The 16,183-nt window shown below is 40.9% G+C and overlaps 1 protein-coding gene across 1 annotated transcript; it reads left to right on the top strand.

Annotated features, from left to right (window-relative positions):
- Nucleotides 1-687: 687 nt before the first annotated feature.
- On the top strand, nt 688-15,625 carry DDX47 (DEAD-box helicase 47). The gene is made up of 12 exons (XM_047742582.1): nt 688-805; nt 1,466-1,559; nt 7,586-7,774; nt 8,023-8,094; nt 8,311-8,429; nt 9,037-9,108; nt 9,227-9,343; nt 9,869-10,015; nt 10,549-10,686; nt 13,014-13,084; nt 13,653-13,782; nt 15,099-15,625. The coding sequence occupies exons 1-12, from the start codon at nt 719-721 to the stop codon at nt 15,228-15,230; spliced, it is 1,368 nt and encodes a 455-aa protein (XP_047598538.1). The 5' UTR covers nt 688-718; the 3' UTR covers nt 15,231-15,625.
- Nucleotides 15,626-16,183: the final 558 nt, after the last annotated feature.

Genomic DNA, 16,183 nt, shown 5'->3' with positions numbered 1-16,183 from the left:
TTCTCATCAGTGAGATCTCAGCTCAACTATCACTGCCTCCCAGAGGCCTTGCCCAATCTCACAGTTATCCCCACAACCCACTCTCCCAGGTTACTCTCCATCATTTTTAACCCACTGAGCCACCCAGGCGCCCCTCTCCATCATTTTTATTTCCATTTGTTACATCTTAGCATTTATCACAACTCGACATCATCAGTGATCACTTATTTATTATCTGTCTTCTCCACGACAGCAAGGGATGTTGTCCTGTTCATGAGGCATCTAGCATAGCCCTAGCATAAGGTAGGCTCTAAACAAGTATTATTAAATAAATGAATGAAACAATTAAGATAAATAAATAGTATTGTGATATCAACCTGTTCAAAGCTCTATGGTTAGAAAAGCAAGGGACATAACAGGTGTGAGACGTTAGGAAACTTCTTTAAGAAGTTTCTTCTTAAACTTCTTAACTTCTTTAAGAAACCTCCTAAAAGATAGGAGGCTTACGTCGTCAGCCCCTTCTGCACTTGGCTAGGTTTGTAAGGCCATATGTTTACGTCCATCCCCTGCTTTTTTTTTTTTTTTTTTTAACCAAGTTTCCGCTAGACCACACCCCTAGGGCGGGCAAATCCCAGCAAGCTCGCAGGGGGCGCCCAGAACGTGATGCCCCGTGAGAACTAAAACTACATTTCCCGGCATCCCGCGCGCTGCCGACCCACTTCCGGAGTGCTCGGAAGACATGGCGGCGCCCGAGGAGTGTGATTCTGCGACTGAAGCGCCTCAGCCGGCCGCCCAGGAGGAGGAAACAAAAACGTTTAAAGATCTGGTGAGCGTAGATTACGCCGGCTCTTCTTTATACTACTGGCACCAGGCGCAGAGAGAGTCCGGTTCCCTCACATCCTGGCTGGCGGTGTTCAAAAGCATCTGGCGCCTAGCTTGGCTTTCCCTCAGAATTTCCGAAGCTTGGGCTCCGACGCTGTCCCTGAACCTCCGGGTTTGAATGGTGGGAGGGCTGCCGGTCCTTGAGAGTTGTCATTTGCGCTTTTCTCCATTTTGGTGTGCCCATGTTTGTATTCGCCAGGAGACTGCCCATGCGGCAGTCCCCCCACCCCCACCCCGCCGAAATTTTGGGCTGCGCAGTAAGATGAAGCGGGTTTGGAGTCTGACCCAGTTGCTAACTAGGGGCACGTCGTTACCTCGCACTTCCTCACATTGCACATCTGTAGATTGGGGGTAGTAATAAGTACTTCATAGAGTTGTGAGGATTAAATGAAATAAGACATGTGGAGAACTCGGCTTTGTCTCTGAGTAGAAGGTGTTAAAGAGCAGACCGAGTAGGCGCGCGATACGTTTTGAATCAAAGGCTAAGGGATGCACTTGTCATCAGCAGGGTGGCTCTGACATTCATTTAATTAGTAGGGAAGCAAGTATATGTGTGTGTGTGTGTGTGTGTTCTTTGCTAAAGTTTGTTTTTCTGAATTCTAAGGGTGTGACAGATGTGTTGTGTGAAGCCTGTGACCAGTTGGGATGGACAAAACCCACAAAGATCCAGATTGAAGCTATTCCTTTGGCCTTACAAGGTAGGTTGAAATTAAACATGTGGCTCAATACAGGTTCGGTATGAGGTTATACTCAAATACCATGTTTGAGAGCTGTTGCATACTTCGAGCAGTGTAAAAGTGTGGCCACTATGATACAAAATTTGTGGCTTATTGGCTTTTGAAAAAGTAATTCTCTTCTTCTACTGAGGTTATTTTCTGTAAAGAGATTTGTTTTCTGCAACAGATGCTGACTTTAAGGAAGCACTGGATTAAAGTGTACTAACAAGAAACTTGTTAGAAATTATGAGTTGGTAAGTGCGGATTTACATACAGGGTACCTGGAACATCTGTTAGTATCCAGAGGAGTTGAGAGCTCTTGCTTTGTGAGACATGTTTATCAGATTTGCAGAAGAATGGCTAACATGTCGGTTGATGACTAGTGGGACCAATACTTACAGGAGGAACTATCATAGGTGTAGAGGCAAAGTCCTGCTCTTCGATTCCCAAAGCCCAACTTCACAGGACTAGGGTTGATGGTAAAAGAGACCTAGCAATGTTAACTGAAATTCGTTAAGATCCTTAGAGAAAAAGAATGTTATTTTAGCTATAATAACATTTTTTTACCAGAAAAAAATGTATCAGTGTATCTGTACATAGAATTTACACCCCCCTCCCCCAATTCCTCTGCTACATATCCCAGGTTAAGAACTCTTGAACTAGCTTTAAGAGGAAAAACTGCCTTGTATTGGTTAGAACACACCTAGAATATTATGCTTAGTTCTGAGGACCAGTTTTGAGGGACCAACTGAGTGGCGTTGAATGTGGTACAGTATCAAGAGTACATGTGAATGGATGGCTAAATGGGGCACCTGGGTGGCTTATTCGGTTGAGCGTAGGACTCTCGATTTTGGCTCAGGTCATGATATTGTGGTCCTGGGATTGAGCCCTGTGTAGGACTCCATGCTCAGTACAGTCTGCTTCAGGTACTTTCTCCCTCTACCCCTCCCTGTGTGCGTGATCTCTCTCTCTCTCTCAAATAAATAAATAAAATCTTAAAAAAAGAAAAAAAGGTCCTAAACAGTTAAAAGAGCTGAGTGCATTTGGTCTGGAGAAGAGTTAATCTGGGTGGGATATAATGATTGGCTTCAGTGATTTGAAGAGCTGTCATGTGGAAAAGTAAACTTACTCTGTGAAATTCCATTTGTTCTTTCCATAAATAGTAAGTATCTAAGTGTAAGGCACCAGAAGTTAAGATTTGGCCATCTCCAGAAACTTGGAGTCTAGTAAGGAGATAATTAAAAATCTATTACAAGGTGAGCAGGGGCATAAGAAAGTTACATTCCAAGTGTTCCAAGTGCACTGAGGGAGGAGAATAGATTATTACTCATTGAAATGGGTTAAAGAAAACTTACTTTATCTTTTGGCAGGGAAGATTGGAAAGACATTTGAGCTGAACCTTGAAGACTGAGTAGGATTTAGACATTCATGTCTGGTGGGAGGGGAGGACTTTCTAGGCATAGGAAATAGCATGAAAAAAAAGCAAAGGAGGCTGCAAAGCATGGGCATGTGTGGAGGCCTGCAGGTACTTAGCAGAGAATGGGGGGAAAGATTAATAAAATCATTGGGGCCAGATTATGCCAGACTTAAATGCTGGGCCAAGGAATTTGGTCTTTGTTCCATGGGCACTGGAGATTATTTTTTTAGCTGGAGAATGAAATCCTTAGAGTTGTATTCTTGGGCTGTTAATCTCATAGCTTTGTAAGGTTCAGAGATTTTTTTTTTTTTTTTTTTTTTTTCAGAGATGTTTTAAGTTCAGAGATGAGTGACCAGAGACTGGGGGACTAGTTAGAGTATTGTGGTAATTTTGGCAATAAATAAAGCGTAGGTTAGTGGTAGTGAGAGTGAGAAAGAGAAAATGATAGAAAAAGAATCATTGTGATTTTATAATCAGTTTGTTAATGGAAAGCAAGGGGTGGGAAAATTGAAGATTATTGCCTGTGTGTTTAGGACATATTACTGGTATAAAAAGGAGCATAGGAGGAGGAATAATTCCAGGGAAGAGGAGTTCAGTTGGAAATAATTGATTTGGGGCATCAAAGAGATAGAATTAACTAATGCACAGTTGGAATCTGGGGATTAGAGCTTGCTTAAGAGGCCAGAACTGGATACAGACACCATATCCAAAGCAAAGTTGTAGCTGAAACTGTGGGTATGGATGAGGATGCCACATAAGGGTGAAGAGATGGTGGAGGCTCAGTAGAGGGTTGAAAATCCTGAGAGTATGATTTCATACAAAGTAGGTGGGGGGGGGGTGTTTCAGGGAAGGGACAGCAAAGACTTTGAGCTTGTTTAGAGAAGCTAAACTGGATAAAGACTGCACGAGTGGGGAAGACATTTCAGTAGTCAGCACTACTGGAACTGCTTTCAAATAGCAAATAGAAAGTTTTGTGTGTTCCAGCGTTTTCCTGCTTACCCTACAGCAGTCGTTGGAGAGAGGAACCCAAATTAGGTGGTGGTAATAATTCTGAAATTATTCATAATGGTTTTCAGTAACAAGTTTATATTGAATACAGAGAAAATAGGAGTCAGTGAAAGGATACCAGGAACTGAGTAATGTGAGGGACATCGTCATCATGGAAAAAGTCTTTATTCTTATTCTTGAGCTTATCTCATTCTAATGAACAATTTATAAATGCTTCATTTAAAAAAATCTGTAGGTGCTGGCCCTAAGCAAGAGATTTAAATAATCTAACAGCATTTTTCTTCTATAAAATGAACTTTAAATTTTTAGTTTAATTACTAACGATGGTGTCAGTTTCAACAAAGTTAAGGAGTTCTGGGTGCATCCATCATTCTTAAACCTTATAACAATTCTGAAAGTTAGGATTGATTATTTTACTCGTGAAATTGAAGGTCAGAGATTTAAGTACCTTGGCTAGAGTCACATAACTAATTATTGTTGGAGCCAGAATTTGAATATAGGATGTTCTAGCTGAAAAGCCCAAGTTCTTGGCCCTGTATTACAGGGTTTTACAATGGAGAGATCAAAACCTTTTGATGGTTTTTGAGGATGCTTTTCTTCCCATCTGTTTCATGTATTAAGTTTATTTCTAATTCAGAGATCACTCAAAGTCCTCTAGAAATTTCAGACAGTTTTTTGAATGGCTGCCATATCCCAAAGCAGTTGTGTTAGGTGCTGGCCGTGTGATCAAGGTGAATGAATTTATTCTTCTCTTATGGGGTATGTATTCTACACAGACACTACCAGAGGGGCTTAGGGGTTGTGAGAGGAAGAAGGGAGATCGTAGAGGAAAATCAGTCTCACAAAGCGAGTATTGCTTTGAGGGGATCATAAGAGAACCGCAGGCAGTGCTGGCCTTCACTGGGGGTGGTGGGTGTCGTTCACAGCCACATGAAGCGAGAGACTTAAGCTCCTTTACTTCCCTAAATCTTTCTTGTATACTCCTTTCTTCTGAAATTTTTAGATTTCCATTGATAGAAAAAGGGACAGATCCCACTGTTTTTGTATTTTCCTGTTCGAGAAGGCACGCTGGACCCCGGCAGAGAGGGCAGAATTCCCACAGAGTGGAGGAAAAAAAAGCTTTGGAAGCCCTTAGCTCACAAGTAGGGGGATGCTGTTGCAGTTTGTTGTCACTTACCCTACGGCCAAGAGGAACATTAAAGTTAGTAAATGAGGGAGAAATTTTATCCTTCTGTTGCCATTTGTTTTTGTGACCTTAATAAAATTAGTCCATTGTCTGGACTGACTTATAATTCACATCCACACCTGTACTTTTATATGGAAAACATTGATGTTACTATTAGAAGGGTAAAGGGTAGCATTCACTAAAATATGCTGTTGTTTGGTCTGGATGGCCAATTCTTGTTTAAGTGATTAATGTTTGTTCTATTTGATCAATATCAAAAAGTTTGTTCTATTTGATATTAATCACTCTCCTTTCTTGAAGCTCTCTTTCTCCTCAATTTCAAGTCAGTATTGTCTTCTGTCTTTCTTGCTGTCCTTTCTCAGTTTCTTCTGTTTTTTTTTTTTTTTTTCCCCTTACAATGTTAAATCTATCTTTATCCTTTTTTTTCTCACTCTAAAACACTAGTAAGATTTCTCATGTCCTGAACCTTTAACACTGTCTGCGTCGGTAAATCTCAGCCAGTGTTCATCAGAATCACCTGTGGAACTTGTAGAACAAAAGAGATTTCTAGACCCACTGAATCAGAATTTCTATGCATGGGACCTTGGCATATATAGATATAAAAATCTCGTAAATTGGGGCGCCTGGGTGGCTCAGTGGGTTAAAGCCTCTGCCTTCGGTTCAGGTCATGATCTCAGGGTCCTGGGATCAAGCCCTGCGTTGGGCTCTCTGCTCAGCAGGGAGCCTGCTTCCTCCTCTCTCTCTGCCTGCCTCTCTGCCTACTTGTGATCTTTGTCTGTCAAATAAATAAAATCTTTTAAAAAAAAAAAAATCTCGTAAATTATTCTAATGTGTCTAGCCTCGGGGGAGCACCACTGTTGGATCCTCATGGCTCCCACATCTGTGTTTCTAGCCTATACTTCTCTATTGAGCTCCAGACAAGTTAGATATTTCTCTCTGAGCCTCTGGCATAAACCTCAAGTTCCTTATGTTCAAACCAGAGTCACTGTTTTCCTCATCAGAACTAATTTTCCAGAAGCCCTTGTCTCAATTTATGGCCTTTGAGTTTCCCAAGCTAGAAACCCATGTGTCAACCACATTTTCTTGAATGACTTTCTACATCTCACTTCTTTCTGTCCTCACTGCCTTACCTCAGTTCAGATCACCTTCCTAACTGGTATCCTCATTGAGCTCTCATTTTCCTGTGTGTTCCCCATTCTGTTTGTTTGGGTCATTTTAGGTCATGAAGAAGAGAGTTAGCTAACCTCAGGAAAAAGGAGTTTATTGTAGGGTTAATCCCTAGGTAAGGAAATTTCACCAGTTGTGTACAGTCAAGGAACAGTGTGAGCATCAACTGGTGGAGGGCATTTTTGGTAGGAAGTATTCCCAGGGGCCACTGTTCTGGTGCGCGGTGACCTTGTAAGCTGTAGCCAGCCAGCCTAGAGATGGTGGTCTTGCTTTGGGAGTTAATTTCCAGATCTTACTGTTATGGCTTGATTGGTGATAACAAATCCCAGGGACCTCTTCTTTTTTTTTTTTTTTTTTTAAGATTTTATTTATTTATTTGACAGAGATCACAAGCAGGCAGAGAGGCAGGCAGAGAGAGAGGAGGAAGCAGACTCCCTGCTGAGCAGAGAGCCCGATGTGGGGCTCCATCCCAGGACCCTGGGATCATGACCTGAACCGAAGGCAGAGGCTTTAACCTACTGAGCCACCCAGGCGCCCCTCCAGGGACCTCTTCTTAAGGGATCACTTATAGCATTCTTCCCTCAGAAGAAGCAGTGGAAATGGCCTGTACTGTTGAGATCCTTGGCTCCTTATGCCATCAGGCCTAGGGTTTCTCTTCCTAAGGAATAACATTGGTCATCAAGTTCCCTGCTTTTAAAATCCTTCAGTTCCTCCCTCTTAAAAGAAGACATCAAAACTCTCTAGCATGGCTTATGAATTTCTTTTCTAGCCTCATTCTTCTCCCTTTACACTTCTGTGTTCCAACCACATTGTACTTCTCACTCTCCCTGCACATGCTGTGTTCTTTAAAGCCTGTCCCCTCTGTCCTCATATAGGAATGTCCTTCCTTTCTTTCTTCACTTACTTCCAAATTGAATTTACCCATCATACCTCTGTTAGCCTTTCCTGACTCCTATGGACTGTAAGTTACTCCTTCTTTTGTGTTCTCACTATATTTTGTAGGGGCCTATTCTAAAGTCCTTATCACATACCGTCTTTGTGTATCTCCCCCAGATTTTGAGCTTATCTAGGACGAGGCCATGTCGTCTGTCTATTCAGCCTTCCTTTCCCTCCCATTCATCAAATGTTTATTCATTGTCTCCTTTGTGCCCACATGCCGTCATTGTAGAAAATATGGAAATAATGAAGAGAGCATTTCTTTGCTTTTAGATGTTTCCTTTTTCTTCCTAGGTCGTGATATCATCGGGCTGGCAGAAACTGGCTCTGGAAAAACAGGGGCTTTCGCCTTGCCCATTCTGAATGCGCTGCTGGAGACGCCCCAGCGTTTGTTTGCCTTGGTTCTCACGCCCACTCGAGAGTTGGCCTTTCAGATCTCGGAGCAGTTTGAGGCCCTGGGGTCTTCTATTGGTGTGCAAAGTGGTAAGTGTCTGAGAGGAAAGGAATCAGAGTTTCATTACAAGTTGAGAATGAGTGTAAAAGGAGAATAGAAGAAAGTATTATTAACATGAGTTCATTGACCTTAAGAGCCAGTTTGGTATTTTAGCTTTGGGGAAAGTTGTACAGGAAGAGAAATTTAGGTAGAAATCTAGCACTGGCTTCAAAAAGATGTTCGGTGAACTGTGGAAAAAATAAAGGGTCTCTGTCCTATATTCTTTTTATTTCTGTAGCTGTGATTGTAGGTGGAATTGATTCAATGTCCCAATCTCTGGCTCTGGCGAAAAAACCACACGTGATAATAGGTGAGTAACTGACAGAGGTAGAAGGCATTAGTGATAATGAATTGGAGAAAATCTACAGATGTTGAGTGTAACTTATTTGTATGGAAAGACTTTGAAGAAAGGACTTTTGTAACTTTAATTTTTTTAATTTCTGAAATTTGGGGGTTGGGGCGGTTGATAACTTTCTTTTTGTCCTTGTTCTTAAACATTGTCTTTCTTCTCAACCTTTCTTGATAGCAACTCCTGGTCGATTGATTGACCACTTGGAAAATACAAAAGGTTTCAACTTAAGAGCTCTCAAGTACTTGGTCATGGATGAAGCAGACCGAATATTGAATATGGATTTTGAGACAGAAGTGAGCATTCAATTTCTTTCCTCCTCTTAGGGCATCTCAGGTGTCCTGTTTCAAAATTTAATTCATTGCACACCTGCTCTATGTGGAGCCCAGTATCATCGTCAGTTAATTTAAACATCCCTGCTGCCTTTTCTCATTCTTAGTGCTCCTCTCTATTGTCAGTGCCTCGGTATCCTCCCTAGAATGTAGTTAGATGATTTAGTTTGATTTCAGATGTGAGAAATTTCAACCAGATTTCCTTTCCATTTCGTTTGATTTCTACCTCTTTCATAGACTTTGAGATGCCTTTATTTTAGGTCAGCTGTTATCATAGCTCACCCGCTCATCACAGCTTAATTAGTTGATGAACACTTATTCTTGACTTTTTTCTTAGATTAACTCAACTCTAATTTAAACTTCTTTTCTCTGAATGGCATTTCTTTTTAAATAGACTCTGGTATGGTATCAAAAAGTAAATATTCAGTAAATTTTAGCTGAATTGAATTTTTGAGTCACCGGATCTCACAGTGATACTTTTGGTTTTTTACTCTCTGTCCTCTTAACAGAGAGCATTTGCAAGTATCCAGTCTGACTGTTACATTGGTATCCTTTCTTCTTTGTGCCTTAGGTTGACAAGATCCTCAAAGTGATTCCCCGAGATCGGAAAACATTTCTCTTTTCTGCTACCATGACCAAGAAGGTGAAATTTTCTAGGACTTAAGATTTTCTTCTTTATTAAGTGATAAATAAAAACAATAGCAATCATAAAAATAGAGCACTTGGGCATCAGTGTACTATTCTGAGTTTTCTTTCTTTAGGTGCAAAAACTTCAGCGAGCAGCGCTGAAGAATCCTGTGAAATGTGCTGTTTCTTCAAAATACCAGACAGTTGAGAAATTACAGCAATATTATCTTTTTATTCCCTCTAAATTCAAGGTAAAGTGTTTACTTTGATCATTCCTGCCTCTCCCTCTCCTTTCTCACCGAAGCAGCTGAAAGTTCGTCCACTTTTGATTAGCTAAGAGCCATGCTCCTGTTTGTTTTAGCGCACTTACTGTGCTTACATTTATCACTGATAAAGTCAGATATTCCGGGAATTCATAGCACGCTAAACCACAATAATGATGTCATTCCTTTCCCGGCCCATTCTTGAAGTAGCTTTTCTTTTGTCTGCTGATTACTTGGCTTTTATAGGCAAGGGACCCTAGTTTTGTGCTTTGATGTCGGGACTCTTCCTGGTTGCTGACGACAAGGAGTTGTGCTTGGCTGTAGGCTGCATGTGAGATTCAGAGTTCACAGACATGATAATGCTGCTTCAGGAATGCAGAACTGGCAACTGTGGTCTGGAAAATTGAGAAGCAACTATATATAGGCTTAGTGTTTTACATAATTTGTATCCCCAGGACTCCAGTCTTTTCTCCCAGGTTCAATTACTTATATTGTTTTGGGTTTTTAACTTAGGATACCTACCTGGTTTATATTCTAAATGAATTGGCTGGAAACTCCTTTATGATATTCTGCAGCACCTGTAACAATACTCAGAGAACAGCTTTGCTACTCCGAAACCTCGGATTCACTGCCATCCCCCTCCATGGACAGATGAGTCAGGTAAAGACTCTTGGGTGTCATTAGTGGTGCATGGTGGCATGAGAAAGGTAAACTTTATAGCAGTAGATCTGTACAAAAACAGTTTGAGACATTAATGCATCTTTCCAAAATTAAATAGATTTTATGGGCTTTAAAGTGTTGCTTTGGATGCCTCCTTCCAGGATAGGAGAGAGGCTCAGACTCAAAGATTCCAGTTATTTGTCTGGTATGGAAGCTCTTGAGTTGATTTATTCAGTTCTAGTGGTAAAAGTGGTTCTTTGGTCTCAAAAGAGTTTTAATAAATTATTTTTCAACTATCTGTCATGTTAAATCATCCTTGTATCATGTTAGTATTTTCTAGCCTTAGTATTAAATATTTTTTTTGTTGCTTCCATGTTTCCTTTTGACCTGTGAAACCCAGTCTGGACTTAGAGGGAAACAGCCTTTTAAAAATTTCTGTCTCTGTTTTTATATTTAGTGTATCTATCTTAGATTGTAAGATTCCTAGTGTTCCAAGATTAAATTTTTTTTCTTTTTTTTTTTCATCATCTCAGAGCAAACGCCTAGGATCCCTTAATAAATTTAAGGCCAAGGCTCGTTCTATTCTTCTAGCAACTGATGTTGCAAGCCGAGGTTTGGACATACCTCATGTGGATGTAGTTGTTAACTTTGACATTCCTACCCATTCCAAGGTGAGTCCTGTCACTGACCTGACTTCCTAGTCCCAAAGTGTATTTCTTTCATTTTTAAAATTGAGGTGGTAATTGACATATAACATTACTTTCAGTTGTATAACATAATGATATGATATTTGCATATATCATGAGATGATTGCCACAGATCTCGTAACATCTGTCACCATACATGGTTATGGATTTTTTTCCCCCCCTTGGGATGAGAACTTTTCAGCTGTACTCTCTTAGCAGCATTCAGATGTGTGATACAGTATTATTAGCTATAGTTGCCAAGCTGTACATTACAGCCCCATGACTGACTTATTTTGTAACTGGAAGTTTGTGCATTTTGACCCCCTTCACCCAGTTTATCCACAGTCCCATTATTTCCACCTTTGGCAGCTACCAATTCTGTCCTCTGTATCATGAGCTCAGTTTGTTGTTTTTTAATTTTTAGATTACACATATAAGTTAGCTCATATGGTATTTATCTTTCTTGGACTTATTTCACTTAGCATAATGTCCTTAAAGTCCATGTCTGTTGTTGCAGATGGGAAGATTTAATTCTTTTTTATGGCTGAATAATATTCCATTGTATCCAAATTGTATTTCTTTCTTTCTTTTTTTTTAGAGTTTTTATTTATTTATTTGAGATTGAGTTGAATGGGGGGAGGATCAGAGGGAGAGGGAGAGACAGACTTCCCACTGAGCAGGGAGCCTGCCATAGGGCTCAATCTTAGAACTCCAGGATTATGACCTGAGCCGAAGGCAGATACTTAACCAACTAGGCTATCCAGGCACCCCCAAAGTGTAATTTTTAAAAAGATTTTATTTATTTATTTATTTATCAGAGAGCGAGAGAGAGAGAGAGAGAGAGAGAGAGAACATAAGCAGGGGAGTGGTAGGCAGAGGGAGAAGCAGGCTCCCCGCTGAGCTGGCAGTCGGACCCAGGGCTCTATCCCAGGACCCTGGGATCATGACCTGAGCTGAAGGCAGACACTTAACTAAGCTACCCAGGCATCCCCCAGAGTGTATTTCTATTTTTTTTTTAATTTTATTAATTTATTTGACAGAGAAAGACAGTGAGAGAGGGAACACGAGCATGGGGAGTGGGAGAGGGAGAAGCAGGTTCCCCACTGAGCAGGGAGCCCTACTTGGGACTCGATCCCTGGGATCATGACCTGAGCTGGAGGCAGACGCCCAACGACTGAGCCACCCAGGCATCCCGCAGAGTGTATTTCTTAATGGAATGTTTTCTGTGTCTCGTTAGTTACAACATCATTTTTTAAATTTATTTTGTTCGCAGTTAAATGGAAGGCTCTTGATTTATTCATTCTCGTTATCTCGCATGTGCCTGAAGATGTGGTATTAATAAATGTGAAAGAAGGTAGCCAAAGAGAAGTACTGGGTGCTCATAGCCCACAGGGGAGGTGCAGCATATGCTGATCTTTGTCAGTCTCATTTCTTCAGAATGGTCAGCTTGTAGTTTTTTGTGTATCTCAGGGTTTCTCATCTTTGGCACCATTAACGTTTTGGGCCAGCAGATTCTTTGCTGTGAGGCTGTCCTTTGCATTGTAGGATGCTTAGCTGCATTCCAGTTCTACACACAGGTGACACTGTGACAACCAGATATGTTTGCTGACATTTCCAAATATTCCCTGGGGAGGACAGAATTGTCCCCAGAGTAACTCCCACAAAGTAATCTTTTGGCTTTGTGTGTAACTGTTGTCTCATTTGATTTTGAAAATGGCTCTGAGCTTGGGCATGCATTCTATCCTGTTTTATAGAGAGAAGCAAATTCAGAGAGACTCTGTGACTTGCAGACAGTGGTGTAGCTGGTAGGTGGTAAGACCAGAACCATGATCCAGGTCTGCCTCTGTATCCAGTGCTGTTTTCCTCTAGACCATGTAAATACACTTCAGATTTGTCTTTCTATAAAAGAAAAGAAACAAGAGTCAATTTAGTGCTGCAAGGAGAATAAAAAGAAAGGAAGTAGGGGCACTGGGTAGTTCAGTCGGTAAAGTGTCTGCCTTTGGGTTGGTTTATGATCCCGGAGTTGTGGGGTCAAGCCCCATGTCCTGCTCCCTGCTCAGCAGGGAGCCTGCTTCTCCCTCCTCCTGCTCATGGCTTGCTCTTGCTCTTTCTCCCTCGATCATTCTCTCTTAAATAAACAAAATCTTTAAAAAAAAAGAAAAAAAAGAAGTAGTAGATCTATCTCAATCTATTGCCCAATCCATTTTTCCATGTTTCAACACGAGTCTATTTTCTTTGGAGGTTTGCAGTAAAACCTTATGTTCATTATTTTTTATGTTTTATGTAACTCAAATTTACACTTTTTGTTTCAGGATTATATCCATCGAGTAGGTCGAACTGCTCGAGCTGGGCGTTCTGGAAAGGCTATTACCTTTGTCACACAGTAAGTGAATTGATTTCAGGGGGAGAACAATGGAGCGAAAAGAGCAGAGCTTTTTCAGCAGACTGACCTGGCGCCTGACTTTGCCATTTACTCTAATTGTCACTTAAACCTCCCTCATACTCTTTTCATCATTTGTAAAATGGAAATAATAATACCTACCTAGCGGGTTTTAATGAAGGTTGGTGATACACACATAAAAGATCTGGTACGGTGTTTGGCATACAGAAGCATGCAGAGAAACCCCTGCTGTTTCTTTCAGCTGCTGAAACTGGAGCACAGTGACCTTTCCCTCAACTCAAAGTATTAGAATAATTATCTTGGTCTTATTTCTAAAAGGAGCAAATTTTTATGTAACCAGGGTTTTTCTGGGAGTAAAGAATACGTTGGACATTTTCTAGTGGACTGTGTACAGAAGATGGCATCTAATTAGTATTCTGAAGAGGAATAATGGATCCGGTAGTGTTTAAAACTAGCTCCTGGTGCATCATATCACATAATGTATGCTGTTGGAATGGACAGACATTTGCATTGTCAGCCAACCAAAGCCATGCCCATTTTCTTTCCTTAGGTATGATGTGGAACTCTTCCAGCGTATAGAACACTTAATTGGGAAGAAACTGCCTGTCTTTCCAACACAGGATGATGAGGTTATGATGCTGACAGAACGTGTGACCGAAGCCCAGAGATTTGCCCGCATGGTATGCAACTTATGTTCTCACCAACTTAAATGCTGACACTGTGAGCTATGTGCTAGGTGCTGTTGTATGAATCCTCAAAACCACAGGAACTCAGTATTATTTTATTCCAAATTTAAGATGAGCGTACTAAAATACAGGGATGGTATGTAATTTGAATCCGGGTTTGGACTCAGTCTGACGCAGTGACCACATGCTCAGCCTCTCTTTGTGTTTCACATGTGGCAAGAAAACCTTTGGATATGTGGTCAGAAGACCCAGCTGTGAATTGGACATTGTGGGTTTGGATAGTGCATCTAAACTCTCAGAAGCAGTTCCTTGCCCAAAAAACTGGCAATAATAATTATCTTGATACTGTACAAGGGTTTTTTTGGTGCCAGATAAGCTAACGTGACCTGCATAGTAACTAATACTAAGTAGCGGCAATAAGGGTGGGGATGGATGGGAAGATTCTAAAGGAGACTTTAGACTAGCAAGTGCTGTCTGCTCCCTAGAGTTGTAGTTTGAGGGATGAGGCAGCTGTGCCCCTGGGGTGCTTTCTGAGTAGTCCATGTGTGGACTTGTTTTTGTTTTTCTGCTCACATGGAATTCTTTTGTTATTTTCGCTTATAACAGTATTATATGTACATTGAAAAAATTTCAGAAAATACAGAAAAGATTAAAATAGCAAATTGAAACACACAAGCTACCCCGCATAGAGAACATTTGGCTCTTTTCCCTTTTTTAGCCATACTTAGATTTTTATCTGATTGTATATGATTAACATTTTTCTATTTTAACAAATGGGGAGCCATGGGATCACTTCTTCATGGCTAGAGAGACTTCCATTATGAATATATAACATGACTTGTAATGGTGTTTTTTTTCACATGTTTTGTATTTTAAGTGGTACCATGTTGGACATCCTAATATGTATAGCTTTGCATACTTGTTTCTTTTGAATAAGTTCCTAGAAGTAGAATGAATTGTTGAGTTGAATTAATTGTTGGGCATTCATAGAGAATGCCAGATTTCCCGCCCCTCCCCTCTGAAAAGCTATAGCAGTTTAAACTGTCAGAGACAAAGTATGTGGATGTTCCCACATGTTGACCAATATGAGGTACTACCTCTTAAATCTTTGCTGGCCTACTATGTGAAAATAATAGCTTATTGTTTTAATTTTCATGTGAACATTTTTGTGTATTAGGATTTTGGTCTTAGCCCTTTGCGAATGTGAGGTGTTAGGGAGTTACTTAGTGTTTGATTTTAGGGAGGGGAGACAAGATGTGTTACCCTCAGTAATAGTAACTTTCACTCCCATCCTTTCTCTTTTCTTGCAGGAGTTAAGGGAGCATGGAGAGAAGAAGAAACGCACACGGGAGGATGCTGGGGACAACGATGACACAGAAGGTGCTATGGGTGTCAGGAACAAGGTGGCTGGAGGAAAAATGAAGAAACAGAAAGGCCGTTAATTCTCTTTTGAAGACTCAATTTCAGCCTTCTGTTCCTTAAAAGGGGATTGTAGAAGAGAATGAAATCTCCTTGGTCAGAGTTCCTTAGATCGGAATCTGTCAGAATGATGTCCAGAACCTCCTCTAACTCAGTACTCGTTCCCCTTCTATAGAGCTCCATGAGCTCTGCTTTGGGTCCTTGGTCATGACCTGAGTAGGCTGTGCTCTTCTGTCACTTCACACAGACCTTTGCTTTTTTAGCTACAGGTCAAGGACTAGGTTGATGAAGCGCTGGACCTGTTGTTATAAAGGGAAGATGCTCCTACGTCTGTAAAATGGTGATCCTTTAGCAGTCTCAGCTTGCGCTTCATTAAACCTAATGTGGAATAATAAATTTAAATATTATTTTTAAAAGATTCTGTACTCCTTGAAGTCTTTTATAAGCTGAGGGACTTTAGAGATTTAAGTAAGCTCTTACTAATAAGTAAGAAACTGGCAGTGGCAATTATGTGGCAGATTCATTGCTCATTCCTAATTAAGATAAATATTTATGATTAAAAAAAATCTACAAATGAACAAGATGATGGATGGCTTTGAAAGGAAAGTCTTGGTTGTGTTTTTCTTGGTGATGGACCAAAGTTCATAAGTAGGACAACAGAGTCTGTTAGATCACTGAATAGATTCACTTCCCTGGCTTCTTGGATTAAACACTTGGATAGGAAGACTGGTTTCTTATATAATAGACTCTTATTCCCAGGTAACTAGAATAAAATCAGGAAGCATCAGAAATACAGAGTAAGGGACGCCTGGGTGGCTCAGTTGGTTGAGCAGCTGCCTTCGGCTCAGGTCATGATCCCAGCGTCCTGGGATCGAGCCCCGCATCGGGCTCCTTGCTCATCAGGGAGCCTGCTTCTCCCTCTGCCTCTGCCTGCCATTCTGTCTGCCTGTGCTCTCTCTCTCTCCCTCTCTCTCTC

The sequence above is a fragment of the Lutra lutra genome, chromosome 8 (genome assembly GCF_902655055.1).
Source record: "Lutra lutra chromosome 8, mLutLut1.2, whole genome shotgun sequence".
Classification (NCBI taxonomy): domain Eukaryota; kingdom Metazoa; phylum Chordata; class Mammalia; order Carnivora; family Mustelidae; genus Lutra; species Lutra lutra.
Note: the sequence above shows the minus strand (reverse complement) of the source record. Positions and strands in the feature narration are given on the sequence as shown.

Excerpts from the sequence above, each read along its gene's own strand:
- DDX47 (XM_047742582.1), top strand. The coding sequence starts at position 719 with ATGGCGGCGCCCGAGGAGTGTGATTCTGCGACTGAAGCGCCTCAGCCG. Across the intron at positions 1,560-7,585 it reads TATTCCTTTGGCCTTACAAG|GTCGTGATATCATCGGGCTG; the intron begins GTAGGTTGAAAT and ends TTTTCTTCCTAG. Across the intron at positions 9,344-9,868 it reads TTATTCCCTCTAAATTCAAG|GATACCTACCTGGTTTATAT; the intron begins GTAAAGTGTTTA and ends TTTTTAACTTAG.